Consider the following 19496-nt stretch of genomic DNA (forward strand, 5'->3'; position numbering starts at 1 on the left):
ATTGAACAAGTAAGCATTATGTCAAGCTTTTGAGAAACCTCTTTATTCTGCACAGTGGACTACAGAATAGGAGGCATACAGGCACAGCTAGTACAGTACTGTCTGCATATATAAATAAAAAATAAGGTCCATATTTCTTTATGATACATCTCTTGTCCATGAGCGGGGAAAGTGAAAGAGGAAGGACAAATGTCAAACAGAACGCTGATATGGCAGTTAGGACACCAACACACTGACTGATCAGAGAATGAAGGTAAAGTGACAAAGGAAAGACATACCCCATTCCTTAATAACATCTCATAAACCCCAGACAATACTCTTTAATAACACAAGTATTCAATATAATTTATGTTACATGCGTGAAAGTATGATGGATTAAAAAAGTTAAAAGCCTATGATCCATTCTATATATCACTGCCTTCTACAATTAAGTTGTGAGGATGATATTAACATGAGCTGAACGACAAAACAAACTTAATAACGATGACATACGAGGGTAAGAAGGCTGTTTATCATCATTGTCTTTGACTGTCTCTCATATGCTGTATATGAGTACTGTTCTAGACACCATCAGTCATTCCTGAAGTGCTACAGACCTTGTTTCGTTTAGAAGGGGGAGGAGTCTCTGCCTCCATCAGTCTCCAGCATAACTTTCCTCTTTTCATTTCTTTTGTTATTTCCTTATCATCTCTCCATCTGCCGACTATGACTCTACTGTGCCTCAAAGGTGACTCCGACCCCCCTCTCCCTGTCAAGGTCAGTCCTCAGTGGTGAGGACCTCCACAGCCTCCAGAAGGTGCAGGGCCAGGCTGTACTGGGCGTGGTTCTCTGGCAGGATTTCAATCAGACGGCCAACCAGCCTGCTGGTCTGGGGCAAGGGGACCAGGGGGCACCGCAGCTCACTGGGGTCCTGCAGTAGGAAAAAAAAAAAACACATTATACATACATTATAGTGTTAAACTTCCAGTGCAAAACCATACAACTAGGTGATATCAACTTTATTAGCGACCAGTGTCCTACAGTCTTTTTAGTTAAGTCCAAACTGCGTAGTCCTCTCCTCAAGGAGGGAAATAGCATCAGTGGTGATCATTCTTCCTAATGAACCCTACATGTGTCCTCTGCTCCTCTCTCGCTCCTATATCAGGGGTCATCATTGGTTCACTCTGACTGAGGAAGGTCCACACAGTTTTAATACCTTAAATGTCATACTTGCGTTTAGCCATGCTGTTGAGCTTGTTTCATATCACAGTCAAACAATAAATTAAAATATGTTTCCAAAAACATTTCAAGTGAGAAATAGGCAACTCTGACAAAATCTTGGTTCATACTTGATCAGCCTAGTTTTACAGTTAGATCTGAGTGTGACAGAGAAAGAGAGGGGTGGGTCTCACTCTCAACCTGTGTCTATACTCTGTGTTCATGGTGGCGGGCAAACGAAAATGAAGAAGTACAATCTGTATTTCAAATAACGGCGCCAGAGCCAGCCAAAATCTGCTGGTGGATGCTTCCTTGGCCAATGAGCAGGGTGATCTGGCCGCTGGTAAGATGGAGGGAAGTTTACCACAGTTCATGTACACATACTGACCACAGTGTTATAATACAAAGCTGGTTGGAAATCAGCATGTCACCAGCTGTCAATCACTTCAATGAAAAACGCATGGTATACACATTTACTTATCGAAACAAGCATCTAAGCTCTAAGAATCTGCGACTGACATGTCTTCAGTGTATAAGAGGACATTGTTTTGGTGTCTCACCATCGCCTTGAGCCATGTGCAGAGGGTGGGGGGCAGGCGGGCCAGCAGCTCCATGGCAGCCTGCGTCTGGCTCTGGCTGTGGAGCAGTGAGTAACTCAGCCTCTGGCCAGTCAGTACCAGCAGCTGGGAGCCCAGCACATCCTTATCCTCCACCTCTAACATCACCTGGGTGACAAGATGCCACAAACTTAAGATGAAATTTCAGAGCAGAACATTGGACTGTATGACCTATCAAGCAATGTGGTCGACATTAAGGTTTAACAGAAGTACTATCGTCCCAATGTTAGCTTTAGCACCACTATAGCACCCCATTTTCACTTGCCTCTTCGGCCCGCGGGTCCAGGCCCTGGTTGTAAAGCTCGCAGACAAGGTGCCGTCTCAGGATGTCAGGGTTGACCTGCAGCAGGGAGCCCAGATCCAGACACAGCGAGGGCCACCAGTCAGCCTTGGGGCCACTGGAGGGTAACGGGGTTGAGCTGGTGCCAGAGGCTGAGCTGGAAGGATCATCTATAGCCTGCACCCAGGCGGTCAGCACCCGGAGGAGGAACTGAGACAGAGGAGGATCGTGGGAAACACAGATGAGACAACAGGTGTGTAGAGTGAGGAGGAGATGAAATGAGACAACAACAAACCATATGTTTCAAGATCTTCATTTTCTATTGACCTCTAGATGCAAATCCATCTCTCACCTCTTGTCGTAGTGAGACCAGGCCTGGGTCCATGTCTCCGCTGGGCATCAACTGGATGGTCGTCAGATCTCTGAAGAAAGCATTCTTACCCTGGGACAACACACACATGCATAAACGTATTAATGCACATGAACAAAATAAGACTGCAGTGTTTAGGTTTTGTCAATCAGCCCATCTCCTCACCTTGCTGTCAAACAGACTGAGTGGTTTGACCTTCAGACTGAAGGTCATAGCAGCATGTAGCAGGGAGGCTAACAGGCAGTGGTGTTGCACCAGGGGGTAGTGGACGCCTCTCTGCTCCAGGGCGAGTTCAGCTAGTGACGCAGGGCCCTCTGCCCCGCTCCACACCTCCTCCATGGACAGCTCTGGGACGGGAACCTCCTCCACCGCCGAGTCCGACTGCATGAAAAAGCAACAGAAGAGATGAAGAGAAATGATTGTGTGTGTTTGTAAAAAAAAAAAAAACAGGTAGTTCATTCAGAGCTCACAGCTGAGTTCAGTTACCACACTTCAGTGCAGAACAGCACATGCACAAATTTCCCCCTCCACTCAGAAATGTGTTCGCTTGTTGTTGCTTTACTGTGATGTTTGAGCTTCACTGTACATTCATCTGCTGAAGGGGGAAAGTTTCTGTGTGCTCGACTGAAATCTCAGTTGAACACGTGTACAAAGGAGCAGGATTTGTGACATCACGGCTAGTTTGCAAGCCAGCCGTGGGCTCGTATGCAACTTAAACAAATGCAATGTGGAAACTCAAAATATCAAGCGCGCATAAACGATGAACAGACTTTTCAGTCAAGTAGGATGCATTTTATCTAACAATTAAACTTCTGAAACAAATATCTACAAATTCAAATATTCTAAATTGTGTTTATTTCACATGGTGATTAAAGTATTTTGTGGAGAAGCCATCTCAGACACAAAAGCTTTTTGCAAGCAGCAAGCTAATAAATCAAATGCATATCAGATGAAGGTGTTAGTAGTGCTAGTGATAGGCTCCTCCATGCTTCTTTCTGGAATCTCTTTACTTACATAGTAATTTATAAAAGATAAAGCGCTCTGATTTTTAACCAATACTCCAGTCACCTCCATGAGGATCTGCAGCAGCTGGACACAGCAGCCCAGGAAAGACGTCACAGCTTTGTCTCCCATCCCAACATCCTGCACACAAAAACACACATCCTTAATAAATGATGAATAATGATCATGAACTTAATGCTTGAATCGCAACACTTTACATCTGAGTTAATCTACTGTTTATCAAACCTGCTGTCATATATTTAAATTTATGATGATCTTTTACAATTTGTGCTAACATGCTTACTTACCCGTCGACATAAGCGATCTTTGGGTGCTTTCCCCACCTAGAAAAAATAAGTGTAAATATTTTATATATTGCCTCACACACTCAAAAACACAAAAGCATGCGGTTTACTGTATGTGCATGATGTTACCTTCTCCATGAGGAAGGCTGCTGCCGAGAAACGCTTGACAACGAATGTACTCCACATCATGGCAGAAATACCTGTGAGGAAGATTCGATGAAGTCCAACGACACAAGGTAATTTTCAGAAGGCACTGATTTACAAAGTGAGGAAACGGATATCACTCCAGGTAATATACAGTACAGAGAAAACCTCTGACAGTGGTCAAGCCAGTACGGGTCACTGGATCACTAAAAGTAGATGATTATTATTAAACTGATTTTTTCCCTTTTCCTTTATTTCTCATGTAGAGTACCATCTAATTGACGTGTATATTTATTACATGAATATATAGTTATGAGGGTCACTATGTACACAGGCATTTTCAATCCACATGACAAGGGCAGCTTTAACCGCAAGTGTGTTTTTCCCATGTGCATTTGTTCTCTGTCTCCATCACTAGCAGCCATGACTGTTTCTTGTGTGAGTAGACTACACAAGGTAGCCTGAACACCAAGTTTCGCTGCAGCAGCAATTTGGCTTGTCTTTGTCAGTGTTGTCGGATGCTTTGAGGAGACAATATTTTTCAGTTAATGCAGAGTTAATGCTCTTTTAATGAGCAAAAAGCACCAGCCTCAGGTAGCCAGCTGTAGGCAAACAGGTCACTGCAAGAGAGTTAAGTTAAACTAGCATTACTGCCGCACGGTTGTGATGTTGAATACTGACCAGAAAAGTGTTCTATGCAAAACATTGTGATGTCACAGTGAAGTCAATCTTCTGAATATTAAAAGAAAATGTCATCACTTCATCATTTTATCCTATAAGACTTTTTTTTCTTCTTCGAATTTTGTCATAATTAGTGCATGAATTCTTTTTGAATTTTGGCCAAAAACAGGTCACAGTGACCTTGATCTTTGACTACCAAAATTAAATCAGTTCACAGTTGAGTCCAAGTGGATATGTGTCCCAAATGTGAAGAAATTCCGTCTTGCTGACCTTAATCTCTGACCTACAACCACCATAATCTAATCAGTTCATCCTTGAGTCCACGTGGACAGTTGTGCCAAATTTGGGAAAAAAAAAAAAAAAAAAATCTCGTTAATGAGAATGGGACGTATGTACGTACGAACAAACACACAGATGGACCACCTGAAAACCTCTGGCCATGGCTTTCGTCATAGATTGTCATATATGTTAAGTCCCATAATGAATACTGTAAAGACACTACTTGATAACTATTAGACAGTTATTTAAACTTTTGTACAGGAATTATTCTGTCGCAAGCTATTTGATCCATATACGCAGTTGATCACTGTGAAAACTGTGATCATTGTAAGCTGTTTCTACTGTGGTAATTTCACTCTGAGGGCAAGTCTGAAATGTTATTTTATGCATACCTGAAGAAAATCACACTTGTTCCAACAATCATTGATAAAACATTATTAGACAAATCAGACATATTATTGTATAATACATTTGCAAGCATATGAAAAAAAACCCTCACCTAATTGGATATGTGGACTGGAGACCAGCTTCAGATGTTCCACCGCCCACCACAAGTATCGGCCCTCCTAGAGAGAAGCAGGTGTGAGTCCAGATTTAAGGACAAAGCTGATTGGTTCTTCTGTGTTGCTAGGATCTAAGAGAACGGCCCATTTCTATTTGCTGAAACTGGCTTGTTGCAGCATGTAGTGCTGCTAACATCCACCAAAATAACTTTAGTACAAAACTAGCAAAGGAGTTGTACCCAAACTGAAAAATGAGCAAAAACAGAATCCAGCTTTAATATAAAAATATGTTAAAAAATAAGATATTTTTATCGTTAACAAAAAACTGTATGTGCACCTCAGGGTCTTTGTTCCACTGCACCACATATTCCCAGCAGCAGTGGGCGAAGAGCAAGTCAGGTGAGAGGGAGTGTGGGAACCGCTGACACACTGCCACCAACAGCTCTGGAAAACACAGTGTACAGTGCCTGACTTGGATTTGATTTGAGGGTATAAACAAGTTCCCTGAAATAATCAGAATTCACGAATGTCAAAAGCCAACATTTTGATCATTTATGACCAGTCCCGAGTCCTAACCTGCTGTCCTGTCTGTGTCCTCTTGGCTCTTCTCCTCCTGCTCCTTCCCCTCTCCTCCAGCTGTATGCTCTTGTTTTTCATCTGCCTCTTTGTCTTCTTTCTTTTGGAGAATTTCTTTCAGTCGCTCAGGGGCCAAGTTGTGCCTGAACACCCACTTGGAAACACTGTCTGCTATGCCACCTTTACAGATGGACGTAAAAAGACGACAATAAAAGTATAAGAAAATGTGTTTTAGGCAGCCACAACCATAATATGAATACTGAAAGCGTGTCTGGTTGCCTTTATATACACTTCTTCACAGCATACCTGTGCCTCCCTCCAGCAGCGTTTTGATGGAGCACTGTGCTGCAGCGCCCCCTGCTGCTCCCTGAGGAGGAGGCACCAACAGCAGAGTCTGCAGCACCAGCACATCCTCTAGCTGGCGAACGCACACCACCCACTGTTCCAGCTCTAGGGACACTGCCTCCCACTCAGACTGCAGCTGTCACACACAAAAACATGACGAAGGCTGAGTCAGTGTGGTTTTAGTGGTTGTAATTATGCCCAGCAGGAGTACTGTTATAGCGCTGTCGTACTGAATAACTTTAAAGTGTGTTCTCCTATTTCTTGTGGCAAATTAGCAAAAACACTGTATGTCTCTGAAATGTGAGTGAGTGGTTTGTTTGAACTTAATCAGTTGGCAAAAAAGGTGAGGGTGTACCAACGTCATGCTTCATCAACACATAAATCACGCCCCTTGCTTCACGGTTCTTATGTGCCATATTTTCGTTTTTCACACCACTGCCTAATGAGTGCACACGTGTGTCTATCTATGAGACTTCCCTACCTTGCTGTCAGCCCGGCTTGTGATGCTAGCCTTCGCAGCACGGTGAGCAACGAAGGCAGCCAGCAGAGCAGCGGCAGCATTGTGGGACTGGATGCATGTAGAGCGAACTTGCTGCCACCATGGAGAGATGGACTGGGGGTCCCACGACTCCTCAACTGCACCTGAGGAGAGGGAGAGAAAGTGGTAACTCTCCTCTCATCCCTCTTTTTTCATGGACTTTCACTGGTTGACAGAGAGGCACATACGCAAAGTAGACAAGCACGCACCTTTCATGTTGCTGAGGGCGATGAGTAGTGTGTGTAGATTTCTAACGGTTTCCTCTGGCTTCTGTAGCACCTCCTTTTCTCTTTGCAACCACACACTTAGCAGCAGAGACTGAAAACAGGAGGAACAGAAACATGAAATATTTAGGAGAAAAAAACATTTAAGGAGACCTAATATGCTTTTCTTTGTTTTCTGTCATAAATACAATGTTACACTATCGGATGTTTATGTTCAACGTGGCCAAAGTTTCAAATAATAAGGTAAACATATGTACAAGTAACCCTTGTAAGAGAAAACCTCAGGCTTCAGACTGCTCTGAATACTCTGTTTCCAATGTTTTTCTTCCCTCTGAGACAAGCAGATGTTGGCTTGAGACAGATTTCTATATAAGGTCATCTGCTCCAGGCACACTACTGCAAGCGTTTTCATTACGCACTCTGCTACATGTAGCTACATGCTAATGTCAGGAAAACATGGTTGCTGATGTGTTTCATTTGTGCCTGATTTCAGATCCTATTCCTGTTGGAACATGTCTGGTTGAGTTTAGAAGCTTTTGTTAGTGAATATTTTGACGTAGAAAGTGCTGCTATTCGCCTATACAGTCATTCCTTATCATTTCCTCCATCTTACCAGTAGCTGCTGTGGACTGACGCCAGCCTGCTGCAGTGTGTCACAGACTTTATGGAGTGGGCTCTTTCCACACAGACAACCCCAGAAAATAAAGTTACCTGCAAAGGACACACAAGAGCAACGTCCTCAGTCTGGATTTGTGTGGTGTGCTTACTCTGTGTCTGATGTCACTGATATTTCTGTATCTCACACATGCACAACACAGCAGTAAAATTCCTCGTGTGAGTCAGAGACTACCAGCATCTCACTTTCATCTCACTGAGAGCTTATGCTTTTTATACTGAAGTATCAATTAGTTTGTCAGTGTCATACTAAGATTAACAAAATGCTGCACACAGAGTGATTGTGTTTTTTGACTGTGTCATCAAATCTATCCAAGTAACTAAGTGAAGGTCATGGTGTACAATGTGCATACATATGTTGCCATACCTAGCTGATTCCACTCAGTTTCAGACCCGCGGATTACCCTCAACTCCTCATTCTCGGTGCACTCCATCTGAGAGAGGAAGGCTTGGGGGGGCAGGGGGGAGTCAGGTGAGTCCTGGGCGAAGGAAACACTGGGTTTCGAAGTGAAATGGGCGTAGCGTTGCAAGGTAGGACCAACATGGGACAATTCATCCTCTATGCCTTCGAGAGAGTCCTGGTGGGTGGGGAGAACATTCAAGTGTTTCTTGTGGAGTTATGAGTAATAATAATGATCACTTAGCAACAACACTGCCCTAATTTGCAGCTTTACTCAAACCTTTAAGTTAGCCTGTCATGTTACGTAGTGTTACAGTTGGAAAATATTTATGTTAAGTAACCATTTTTGTGTGTGTGTATATGTGTGTGTGTCTTCTCACATTTTTAGAGCAGGCCTCTATGTCTGCAGCAGAGTGCAGGTTCTGGATGTCAGTGTAGAGCTGGAGCAGTTTCAGCTGTGAAGAGCAGAGCTGGAGTAATGCTGCATCCACTGCCTCAGGGTCTGTAATACAGAAATACACAACCGTGAGTAAGAGAGAGAAAACAGTTTATGACACATCAGGAAAAAACGAGAACAATGTTTATCTTCTTAATAACCAACTGATACTTTACCTTGTTGCTTCAGAGTGTCATATAAGGCATATGTGATGTTAGTAAGACATAAGACAGGAGCATTCTTATTTGACAGCAGAGACTCCAAAGCCTAAAGGAAGGGTGGAGACTGCAGTTAGAAAGTTGACTGTTACCACAAGAAAACAGGCCTCTCTATTAGTGTGTGAGGCCTTCTGTGTTGTGTCTTTGTTTATACCTGCTTCTTAATGGCGGGGTGTTTGATATCCAGCAACACACTTTTAGCCTCACTCTCCAGAATATCTGAGAAGGAAAGCATGGATTCAAACCTCTTTCATCTCACACACACACTTGTATCTAGATCTCTACTCAGCTCTCACTCTTGTATCTCTTACCAGGCTCCACCTCTCTGCTCCTCAGTAAAGTAGTCAGCCTCTTTAACAGGTGCATATCTTTGGCTCGCTCGCTCTTCTTGTCACTGAAGACAGAGAAACATATGGTTTGGGTGTATCGATGGAGGCCTCATTAAAAGGGGTCTTTAACAACTTGTAGGTTGAGGAGAAAGTAATGCTGCCTAAAATTCATGTTTTAAGGTAAACTGTTTTGTAAACTTTTGAAGTTGTAGTTGGAAAAATGCCATTTGAGTTATCATCAATTCCCTCGCCTTGACATTCTTTAGCATGATCTTAATAGGGCTCTTTAGTTGAGTAAGTGCTAACTAAATAGTTTATGAGCAACTTTGAGTCTGAAAATAAAAGATATCCCCACCCCACATCTGCAAGCACTCCTACAAGAAACATTAATTGAAGCAGTAAAAGGAGTCTTGGAGTCGGCTGCTGCTGAAACAGTCTGAGGACATACCCCCCCAAAACTGCAACTTGTCACTTTAACACTGTGGTTTAAACAAGTGAGGTAGAGAATGCCTGTGTTACACCATCTCTGAAGTTAATCTACGTGTGTGTACTAACCTGAGGGCCAGGTGAAAGGGGATGTTCACTGTCCTCAACGCTCCTGTGATGGGATCCAGCAGACACACCTGCTGGGTGTGGAGCTTCCAGCCCTGACTGGTCACACTGTTCACCCCCATCAGACGGTAGCCAGCGTACAGCAACCTGGAAGTGTGCACATACACAACTTTTAACTATGCTATTCTCCAAGTTTCTCTATCCTCAAGTGCCACATATGAAACTGCACAGGTGCTACTTTAATTGTGATGCTTTTGTTGCTCAGAAATAGCTATAAGACAAAGTTAAGTGCATCGTTTATACCTGCAGTGTTTGCCCACAGTGAAGGCTCCAACTCGAGGCCCCTGCTGCATCGCCCACACCTCCAGGATTCCCCTGCGAGGGGCGTAGATGACCAGGAACAGGGCATGGCGTCTGGGAAGGGAGGCAGAGGGGGAGAACTCCCGATCACCCCGCTCCTCTGGAACCTGCAGCCAACCCAGCTGAGCATCTCTGTAACCTGCAGTTCAGTTAAATTAATGCACAGTCATATTTTCATTACAGGGGCGCACCTAACTTTGAAGCTGAATGCATGACTTGGCATCACGACTGATTTTTACAAAGGAACAGAGGCAATGATTGTTTGATAGACAGTGTGTAAGGATTCAATGTTTTGTGCTCTCAGACTACAGGAATACTAAATTGTTAACACGTTATTTATGTAGTCGAGTCTTGACATGTGAAACACGGTTGCTCCATTTTGATCAGAGACAAGGGAAAATGAACATACAAGAGACTTTTCTAATATGTCTCTATGCTTAACCTATTCTTTTACAAAGATCCCTTCACAAATCTCTATATCCACTTCTTAGTCCTTTGTCTTCTCTCTCCTCACCTTTCCACATACGGATGGCAATGCCCCTGGCCAAGTCCAGCAGAGTGACTCGTCCAAAGTCGTCCGTCACACCAGCCAGCGTGTTGCAGGGAGACAGACAGATGGACTCGCCGTGGCGTCGAGAGTCTGGGAGACCAAATCTGGGTGGAGGAGGTCAGATTTAAAAGACAGGATGATGGAGGGGCATCAGCAAGCTTCACATTACCAGTATCAATAAGGCACAATAGGGCACTGCTGAATTTGTGTTGAGATATCGCGATTGGTACCTGATCCCCAAGGGCGTTGCGGGCTCCACCTTGGGCTTCTGTTTCTGAATAGCCTCTTCTTCATTCTTGTTCTTGTTCCAACCTAACCATCCACTGGGAGAAAAACAGCAAGACAGAGTGATGAAATAATGAAAAACAGACTTAGAGAAAGTTTGAAAAAGACAGATAAGATGATGAATCCATTGGAGACTAGAGTATAAGAAAAAGTAATAAAGGAGAAAAGGCAACGTACAAGACACACAAACAGGATATAATTCAGAGTACTGACTGGGCTGCTTTGTGCTGTTGCAGCAGTTCAGGGCTGTTGACAGTGCTGCAAACAGTCCAGTGTGTATATGACAGGAATTAAAGTGACAGTAGGTAACTCTAGAAAAAATACACATATGAATGGCTTTTCCAAGGTGGGGAAAGCTACAAGACCTGAAAGGATTCAAAACCGAAATTGCTTCAGCTGCGTGCTGAAGATATTGAGCTTGACTGAATCAGAGCATGTGCATGTGAGGGGACTGCACAGTGTGCCTGAGCAGTGAGAGACTCCTCCTGGCTCTGACTGATTGTTTTTGTTCAGGCACTGTGGATTCTTGCAAATGCCATTAGGAGCACGAGGAGGAACCAGAGGAACCTGTTTTTTAACAGATTATCTGTCTTGTGTGCTGCCATCAGGATATAGTGACAGTTTCAGCAAATATGACAGAAAGTTCTTTCTGGCCCTTTAAATTGAAATGTAGCAGGAAATCTTGCTTATACAGGAAATCTTGCTTATACACACATGCACACCCACATACCTGGCAGCATTGAAGAGGGCTGAGGTGAGTTTACTGGCCACAGCCAGGGCCACGTGAGAGAGGAGAGGCTGGGAGCTTCCCTGAAGACAAACAGAAAGACACAACAAACCAGCTGAATTAACTCTCTGAAAAAGCTGTCTTTGGCATTATGTCTTGCGCTGTCCCTTGAGTCATTGTCACATACTTTCTTGAAAAGAAAAAATGTAGGAACTTAACAGGACCTTGCAAAATCCTATGGCTCTCCTCCAAATACTTTTTTGGTTATCAATTTTTGAAGTTTGGCCCTCTGAGCCAAATTTCATTCATCATTTCATCAATTTTGTGACTGTATTCTACGGCAAATCAATTGCCAATTTTTCACTTGACTGTGTTGAAATTTGCACTGAACATCCAAGAAACCCTAAGCATGTATTGATGTAAATATTTGTTGCTGTATGTTTTACACTAATCAAATAAAAATGAAGGAACAAATGATAAAAAAAGTAATTTTCAAAAATGAATATCTAAAATAATAATAAATAATAATAAATAAAATGGTATTTTCTTACTACCAAATTTTGATTCTGTTTAGTATTAATATAGTTTTATAGTTTTTTATAGTTATTTGGTCCTGCATAAAAAATGGAGTGCCACAGATCTTTCTTTTAATATTTGGACTGTATAATTTTATCACATGATTTTTTTCCCCAAGAAACTCCATGACATGAACTGGGAAGTCTAGGTGAGTTGGTACAGAATGACCCTGCTAGGTCATTTGCATCATTTTTGTACGTGCATAGCACTTAATAATCAATCTGGAAATCCATCGGTTAAAAAAAAAAAAAAAAAAAAAAATTTCTTCCTTTACCTCTGGAGGCACAGCCCGGAGATTTTCGACTAACCGGAAGTGAAGGGGCCTCACGCCCTTCACTTCCGGCAGTGCCCCCAGGGAATCGCCGTGTTGTTTACAAATACAGAGTTTAGCTATAACTTATATCACATTTTTCACGTCACTATTTCACCGTGTAGACTAATCTGATGTTTGTTAAGTCTATAAACACAATGACTGAACAAACGTTACTATTTCTGTGTGCACGTAATTAATATGGTTATCGTAGATTAGCTGGGCTAACCGTTAGCTGTTAACGTTAGCCGTTAGCGTTGTCTATAACCATAGACTATATAAAAATAAGGTAATAACTCAATAAACGGTCCGTGAATAAAATATTTTTTCCAGCGAATATCTTAGTTACAACATGATTGGTGATATTTATTCAGTTACGGGAAATCACAATGTCTAGAAAGCATCAGTGGCTGCAGCTGACAGGGACAGTTAGCAAAGCCAACATCAGGATGTCATCTGTTAAAAGCCCACATTTCCTGGGGACACCTGCACGTCTCGGCCGCGCCCCCTCCATTGTGATTGGCTAAAGCGCAGCAACGTTTAGACTCAAAGCCCCCCCCCCGAATCTGTCTTGAGAGGTTACGTAATAATTAACTCATATATACATTTAAGTTGCTTTTACTGTCATACTATCGGGAAATACACAGCCCAACTTGTTCCATCTCTTTCTCACTCACCTCTACAGCATAGTAAAAGCCTGTGTATGGCCCACCTCCCACAGTGATATACTGGCTCATGGCAGGCGGGCTGCCCTTGACTGAAGCATTAAACCCTCCCAGGATAGATGCATTCTTCATCTGGTCAAACACACACAGCGTCATAATGCCTAGCAGCAGGAGAGATGGAGGGATGAACGGGAGTGTGGGAGGAGAAAATGACAGGAATTAGTGCAGTGAGTACAGTGCTATCCTGTCAATCATTCAGTCAGTTATATTTACCTCTTTTATTTAACTCTTCCCAGCATATAACTGAATTGATTTGACTTTTTATTCATTATAATGAATACATAGAATGCATGATGTAAATATGTCCACCATAAGGCAATAAACCAACTGTATTTGTGAACAAAAGTCAATGAAGGGCACAAGGCCAAATGCCCTGTCTCACAATGTTAATAAAAGTGAAAAATAATTTGTGTATCCACCCTGGTCTATGCTACATCCTTCCACCAAGTTTAATGAAAATCGGGTCAGTAGTTTTCCTGTATTTCTGCTGACTAACAAACAAACCGCAACATAACCTTCTTGACAGAGGTAGAAATAGTCTCATACCCACACTACTGTGGTCCACAATGGTGTCCATGTCCTGCAGACCCCACTTCTTATAGGCCAAAGGAGGAGGCTGGATTGCTTCGCTACCTGCTGCTGCTGCTACATGGAAAAGTGCAGTTCATCATTTGATTACCAATATTTTTGACAAGACCTTTCATTATCTACAGCTAGCAGGCATGCCTTGCATTTAGCAGCAGTGAAACTAAAGCACTGTGCTTAAATAGTGACAAGAATTGATTTAGGCCACACAGCACATTCATAGAAAGACAGACACATACACACCCTGACAACACTACTACTGTAGATGCTCAGAAAAACCCTGCTGAAGCTTGGCTGCTAACCCACTAGAGGCTGTAATATAAGGGTGTATGTGTGGCAGGGGTACAGTGGTAGTTGTGTGTATGTCTCCTTAGTACCTGAATGCCTTGTGGCAAACACTATCCACCCAGCCAGCAATTGAAAAACACATCTCTAGTTAACACACTGCAAAATACTTTTTAGCACGTAATACTTAACAGGTGACACTAGAACTACATGACTTTCATCCTACAATACAAACACAAACGCAAATGCATATACAGAATACTCCCAGTTGGATGCACACGTACACACACAATTACAGACATGCTCACATCAGCAGCAGTACCTCTTGCCACCTGGTTCCTGCAGGCACGCAGAGACTGGAAGAGGCTGAAGCCATCGATAGTGACCAGAGCAGCAGGGTAGAGGATACTTAACTCTTCATGCTGTGACAGGATAAAATTAATGATTATAGGTTTGCTGAATAACATGATGGGATACGGTCAAAAGCTCAGGAAACGCTAGATGTAAACCCTGAGTTTAGATCAAGGTTCAGTTGATGACATAAATGTTTAGTGAGATTAATGTCAAGAAGTAATATCCACAAGTGATCATAAATATTTGCTTTCCTGTAGGGAGTTACATAAGACGACTGATACCAATGCTATGGATCTGCTCAAGGGTTGTGGGTCAAACACTTGAACTAAGTTTTCAAACTGCGTATACTAAAAGAATGTTGTTTCTGACTGGTAATATTAAGCCAATCCCTCTCATGTTTTATTTGAAGAATACCAGCTTTAGCCATCTGAGGGAGAGATTTAGAGTCCCACAGACAAGACTGAACATGTCAAAGAATGCTTTCAGTCCTCAGTCTGTCAATCTTTTAAATCAGAGTTTGGACTCTACCTGGGTCAAACCCTGAATGTAATATGAATGATTCATTTGTGGCACCGCGTCCATTGGTCGTGACATCTGATGTGATATACAGAGTTTGTAGTATGGTTTTGAGCTGGCAGTTAGCTTAGCTTCCAATACAGACAGGAAACAGGGAAAATAGCTAGCATGGCTCTGTCCAAGGGTAACAACACTGACCTACCAGCAACTCTAAAGTTCTCTCAACTCTCAAGTTTATTTAACCAGTACAAAACACAAAGTGTAGAAAAGACTACAGAGGAGACTAGAGTATAAGAAAACAAAGTTAACAACTACAAAGATTCCCGAGGGGTCATGTGCCAGACTATTTCTAACCTGAAGAACTGACTTCCCGCAGTTAACGTGATGTTGCTTGGCAACCAGTGGAGACTGCATTAAGGTACCTAGCGGCAAGCTTGAGTTTCCATATTTATTGTACAGATTAGTGTTGGCTGATGGCTGACAGTCACTGACCCCTGAGCCCAGTACTGTGATTTAAGAGCCTCCCATCCACACCAACACTGCAGTGCAGGTTTGCAGTGGCGCTAACGGCAGTTATTGTGTATTTAAAAGGTACTAACTCTGATTAATCAAAAGCGCACAGATTGATTCTGCGAATGCAACTAAGTGTGGACACCAGGGTACAAACATTTAGTGATTTAAAACTGATAACTATGTATTTTAAGGAGTGTCAGCCAGAGGGCGCAAAAATGAAGAATGGGTTTATTCTAATTATTGGTATAACTCCTTGTATCTGATGTACTGGAGGAAAAACTGATTATTTTATTATAATGTTTGACGCCCAGTAAAAGCAGGTTTTAATTTGGATGTAAACATTAAAATATTTTGTCAATCCCCCTGCTTTGCGCCATCCTTTGTAAATTAGGGGTTGAGTCTTTATTTGGATTGCAAATTTACAGAATAAAACTTACCTTCAGAGCAAACTCTCCTAAATTTCCAAAAGGTGGGAGTCGGACTATTGCGGCTACCAAACATGAGGCAAAGTGGTACTCGTTGTTATATTGTCATTAACCTTTTGTTCACCATGTCTCGCCCTACACATTTAACTGAGAATATTAAATGTTTGGTAAAAATATCCAAAAATTAAAGATGATACATTCGTCTATTACGCTGATTCACTGTAGACATCATCATATGCCAGTTTGGTATTGTAAAAACAGAGGCTGACCATACTGAGCTCAAACGGTGAAACTAAGCAGTGAAATTCGTCTTTAACAAGAAAGCATAAGCATATTTTCCAAAATGTCAAACTATTCTTTAGGATTTTAACATAATTTTTATACACAGTTCTGATAGGAGTGTTTGGTGTGTGCATTACCTGCTCAGTTACTCCAGGATGACGAGGGATCTCATATGTGCGACACTTGAGCCTCAATACCGGGTCCTCATGTAGCAGTTGGGCCAGGAGGAGAACGCCGCTCTGACGAGAAACAGCTGATGTTACATTTCATACTGGCACTCATGACTATTTATAGGCCGTATTGAATGGTTTCATTGTCTTTTTTCTCCTGCTGATTATCTGAAAATGTTCACTGATGCACGGGCTACAAAAGCATTGTACTGTATGAAATGAAGATAAGATTGATGAAGTACCTCTGTATAGAAGCGGACATAGCCAGAGGTGAAACCAACTACCACACATGTCCAGTCGGGCCGCCCTGTGGAGCTCCTACACACACACACACGCTTTAAAAACAGCTATAGACATATAAAGAAGCGTTTTGCATTTCCACAAACATCATCCCGATTTCCTACATAGGTAATTCTTACCTCTTCTGGCTTGCCAATGGTATACAAATACTGCTGCCAACACACTCTCTATAGTGAGAAAACATACACATAGTAGGATGTCATTTACTTTATAGCTCTGTATTACCTCATGTTTCATGTATGTTTCCAATGTCAAACAACTATCCCTTTTCAATGTGACCCTTCTTTTTCCTCTGTAGTTTCCTTGTCACTCTGAAGTTCATTTTCCTGCCTGTAAGTTTCTTCTTTTTCTCATCAACAAAGAGTTTTCAGCATTTTCATTCAAGTTCATCTAATTTGACTCTTACCCTTCGTCAGTGCTGAGAGTTCCAGTCCAAGACACAGCCAGGGTCATCTCCTCTTTGCCACTGTCATCTGTACGCCACTTGGCTACAAGTATTAATAAACAGTAACAGCAATGTGTAACATCTCTGTGTACTTAGAGGTGTGTGTGTGTGTGTGTTTGAATATCTGACCTGAGAGAAAGACAGCCTTCTGTTCACGGGCCACTACTAGCAGGTCAGAGCAGGGTGACAGGGACACTACACAGTCCTGCAGCCAGGGTGCACCCTGCCCTGTGGTCTCCTCCTCTACCTGCAGGGACACAGAAGAAAGTCAGTGAGTGGGGACCACCCCGTACAACACCTCAGGGTAGTTTCATATATTGGACAAAGTTATTTGTTGTTTTCTGTCTAGCCAAATGGCGATGTGAAAACAGAGAATGAAACACAAAAGCACAGACTGTTGTGGCAGAAGTGGCTCCCTCCTCTTTGCCTTCGCCAGCATCCCATGCTGACTCCCAGTCTGAGGTGTCCCAGGACAGCTCATTTTCTGTTAGGGGAAAGCGAAACAGGGAAATCAAATTACAATGGGTATTAATCTGTGACATCGTGCTGATTTCTATCTTGACTCAGGCTCCTGCTGACAGGTTATTCACATTTCTGGTAGCAAACACAAAGCAGTGATCACAAGATAGAAGAAAAGTGACAAATTTAACTGTTATAGAGGGGTGAGAAATCACAGGCTAAAGTCACAGCAGTAGTGTATGGGTGGCTTTGACTCGGGAGGTAGAGGATCAGTGGTTTGATCCTTGGCTCCTCCAGTCCGCCGAGTCTTGCGAAGTACCCTTGGGCAAGATGCTGGACCGGCTCCCCGTGGCTGTGTAATCAGTGTGTGACTTCATGTGAACGGTTAACTGAGAAGCAGGTGGCACCTTGTTTGGTAGCCTTGGCCACCAATGAATTACTGTGTGTGTGAATGGGTGTATATGACACTCCATGTCACATTCACCCTTAGCTTTTGAGTGGTTGGAAAACTAAAAGGGCGCCAAACCAAATGTTAAGGCCAGCTGCTAAAATTTTAACTGAACAGACATGCTAATGTCATCCCAATGCCTGATATCAGACTGAATTGTCAATTTTCTGAGTGGGTGTCTTCCAAGGTGTGGACCCAGGCAAGTCATTCTACCAAATCATAAAAAAGAGAGAGGACAAGCGGGGAAGGACTGATCTAAGTTGTGCCACGGGGAAATAATCTAAAAACATTCACGAGTGAGTGGACGGCAAAGTGACGGAACAAGAGGAAAATCCAAGATGAAATCCTGTTGCTATGGACATTTATAATGCATTAAACCTTGGTGCAGTGTGTGCAGGGGGTCGATGTCGTTGCACTTCAAGGCTGAGGTGATGACACATTCTGTATTAAAGCATCAACGTGAGTGCAACAAGTGCAAGTGCCCTTCCTGTGTGTGCACTCTCCTTTGTTGAGCATCCTGCAGTGATGTGTTCAGGTGCCTCCTGTGGGATGACTCATAGCGCAAAGGGCAGACAGATTTCTCCTCCTCCCTTGTCAGTGCCTTGCTGGGTTTGCAGAAGCTCTATCCATCACTGACTTCATAGGGCCTTGCCATCAAATTTTAATGCTGTGCCTTTCTTACTAGTCAGACCATTAGAAAGAGTTTTAAGCAGTTTGTACTGCACTCAAACACAACACACTTGGACGTAAACAATGCTATGTATCAAGAGGGCAGCTATATATTTCATTTAATTTCCCTTACTGTATCCTGACACCAAATACTTTGAAAATAGGAACTTCTTCCCTCTTGTATTCCTCAGTCGCCTTTTTATAACACTATTTAGCTTTAGCCATTTTGTTAGCAAGCATATTCTTCGTTTAATTAGTGACCAGCCACTTCCAGAGGTTGTCAGTTGGACTGTTGTCACTTGGGTGAAGTGCTGCATGCTAACGTTACAGACATCTGCACTGTCTATCTGACGTTAGCCTGGGTAACGTTACCTGTTTGATTCCTCTCCTCCACTGGTTCAGTTTTCTGGTCCTGGAACAAATAGTCCCTGACCGCTTTGAGCTCCTGGAGCCGACAAAACTCCAATAAGCTGCAGGACATCTCTCTCCCGTCCCGTCAGGACCAAAATAACGTTGGACAGAAAATCCGCCAGTTAGCCTGTTAGCTAACTGTCCAGTTGTAGGAGATCACCGTAGCTTAGCAGTTTGAGCCCGTTCGCAAGTCCTGCTGTCGTGTTAACTTTATGACAGCCTGTTCACGATGACAATATGACTTACTGGACTTTAACTGGTCCCTAAAGTAAAGTTAACACAAGTCTAGCACACTTATTTTCCCGAACATTTGCAGTTTCCACCCTAATCTTGATGTGTTGATGACACATCGTTAGCATAATAACACTGGTGTGCTTCCGGGTTAGAGCTGAGACGAAATTTTCAAAATAAAAGCGGTGAGATGCATTTG

At 42.7% G+C, this 19496-nt stretch overlaps 1 protein-coding gene across 3 annotated transcripts; it reads right to left on the minus strand.

Moving 5' to 3' along the window:
• Window positions 1-21: 21 nt before the first annotated feature.
• On the minus strand, window positions 22-19284 carry rab3gap2 (RAB3 GTPase activating protein subunit 2 (non-catalytic)). 3 transcript variants are annotated; one of them, XM_033642259.2, is made up of 35 exons: window positions 19028-19284; window positions 17475-17563; window positions 17209-17326; window positions 17041-17122; window positions 16754-16801; window positions 16577-16652; window positions 16302-16403; window positions 14397-14496; window positions 13751-13846; window positions 13157-13305; window positions 11597-11676; window positions 10812-10904; window positions 10546-10685; window positions 9975-10170; window positions 9675-9818; window positions 9102-9184; window positions 8945-9009; window positions 8749-8839; window positions 8517-8638; window positions 8104-8314; window positions 7675-7772; window positions 7047-7155; window positions 6781-6941; window positions 6261-6435; window positions 5955-6134; window positions 5716-5822; window positions 5375-5441; window positions 3901-3971; window positions 3775-3810; window positions 3479-3607; window positions 2630-2845; window positions 2447-2536; window positions 2080-2304; window positions 1758-1922; window positions 22-910 (listed from the first exon to the last, which is right to left on the minus strand). In XM_033642259.2, exons 1-35 carry the CDS (start codon window positions 19134-19136, stop codon window positions 758-760), a joined length of 4176 nt encoding a protein of 1391 aa, XP_033498150.2. In that variant the 5' UTR covers window positions 19137-19284; the 3' UTR covers window positions 22-757. The 3 variants fall into 3 exon arrangements, with proteins under 3 accessions (XP_033498150.2, XP_033498151.2, XP_033498149.2); XM_033642260.2 differs by having other exon boundaries at window positions 3533-3607; window positions 13751-13849; XM_033642258.2 differs by having other exon boundaries at window positions 13751-13849.
• Between the last annotated feature and the right edge of the window lie 212 nt (window positions 19285-19496).

Source organism: Epinephelus lanceolatus, chromosome 15 (assembly GCF_041903045.1).
Source record: "Epinephelus lanceolatus isolate andai-2023 chromosome 15, ASM4190304v1, whole genome shotgun sequence".
NCBI classification, from domain to species: Eukaryota; Metazoa; Chordata; class Actinopteri; order Perciformes; family Serranidae; genus Epinephelus; species Epinephelus lanceolatus.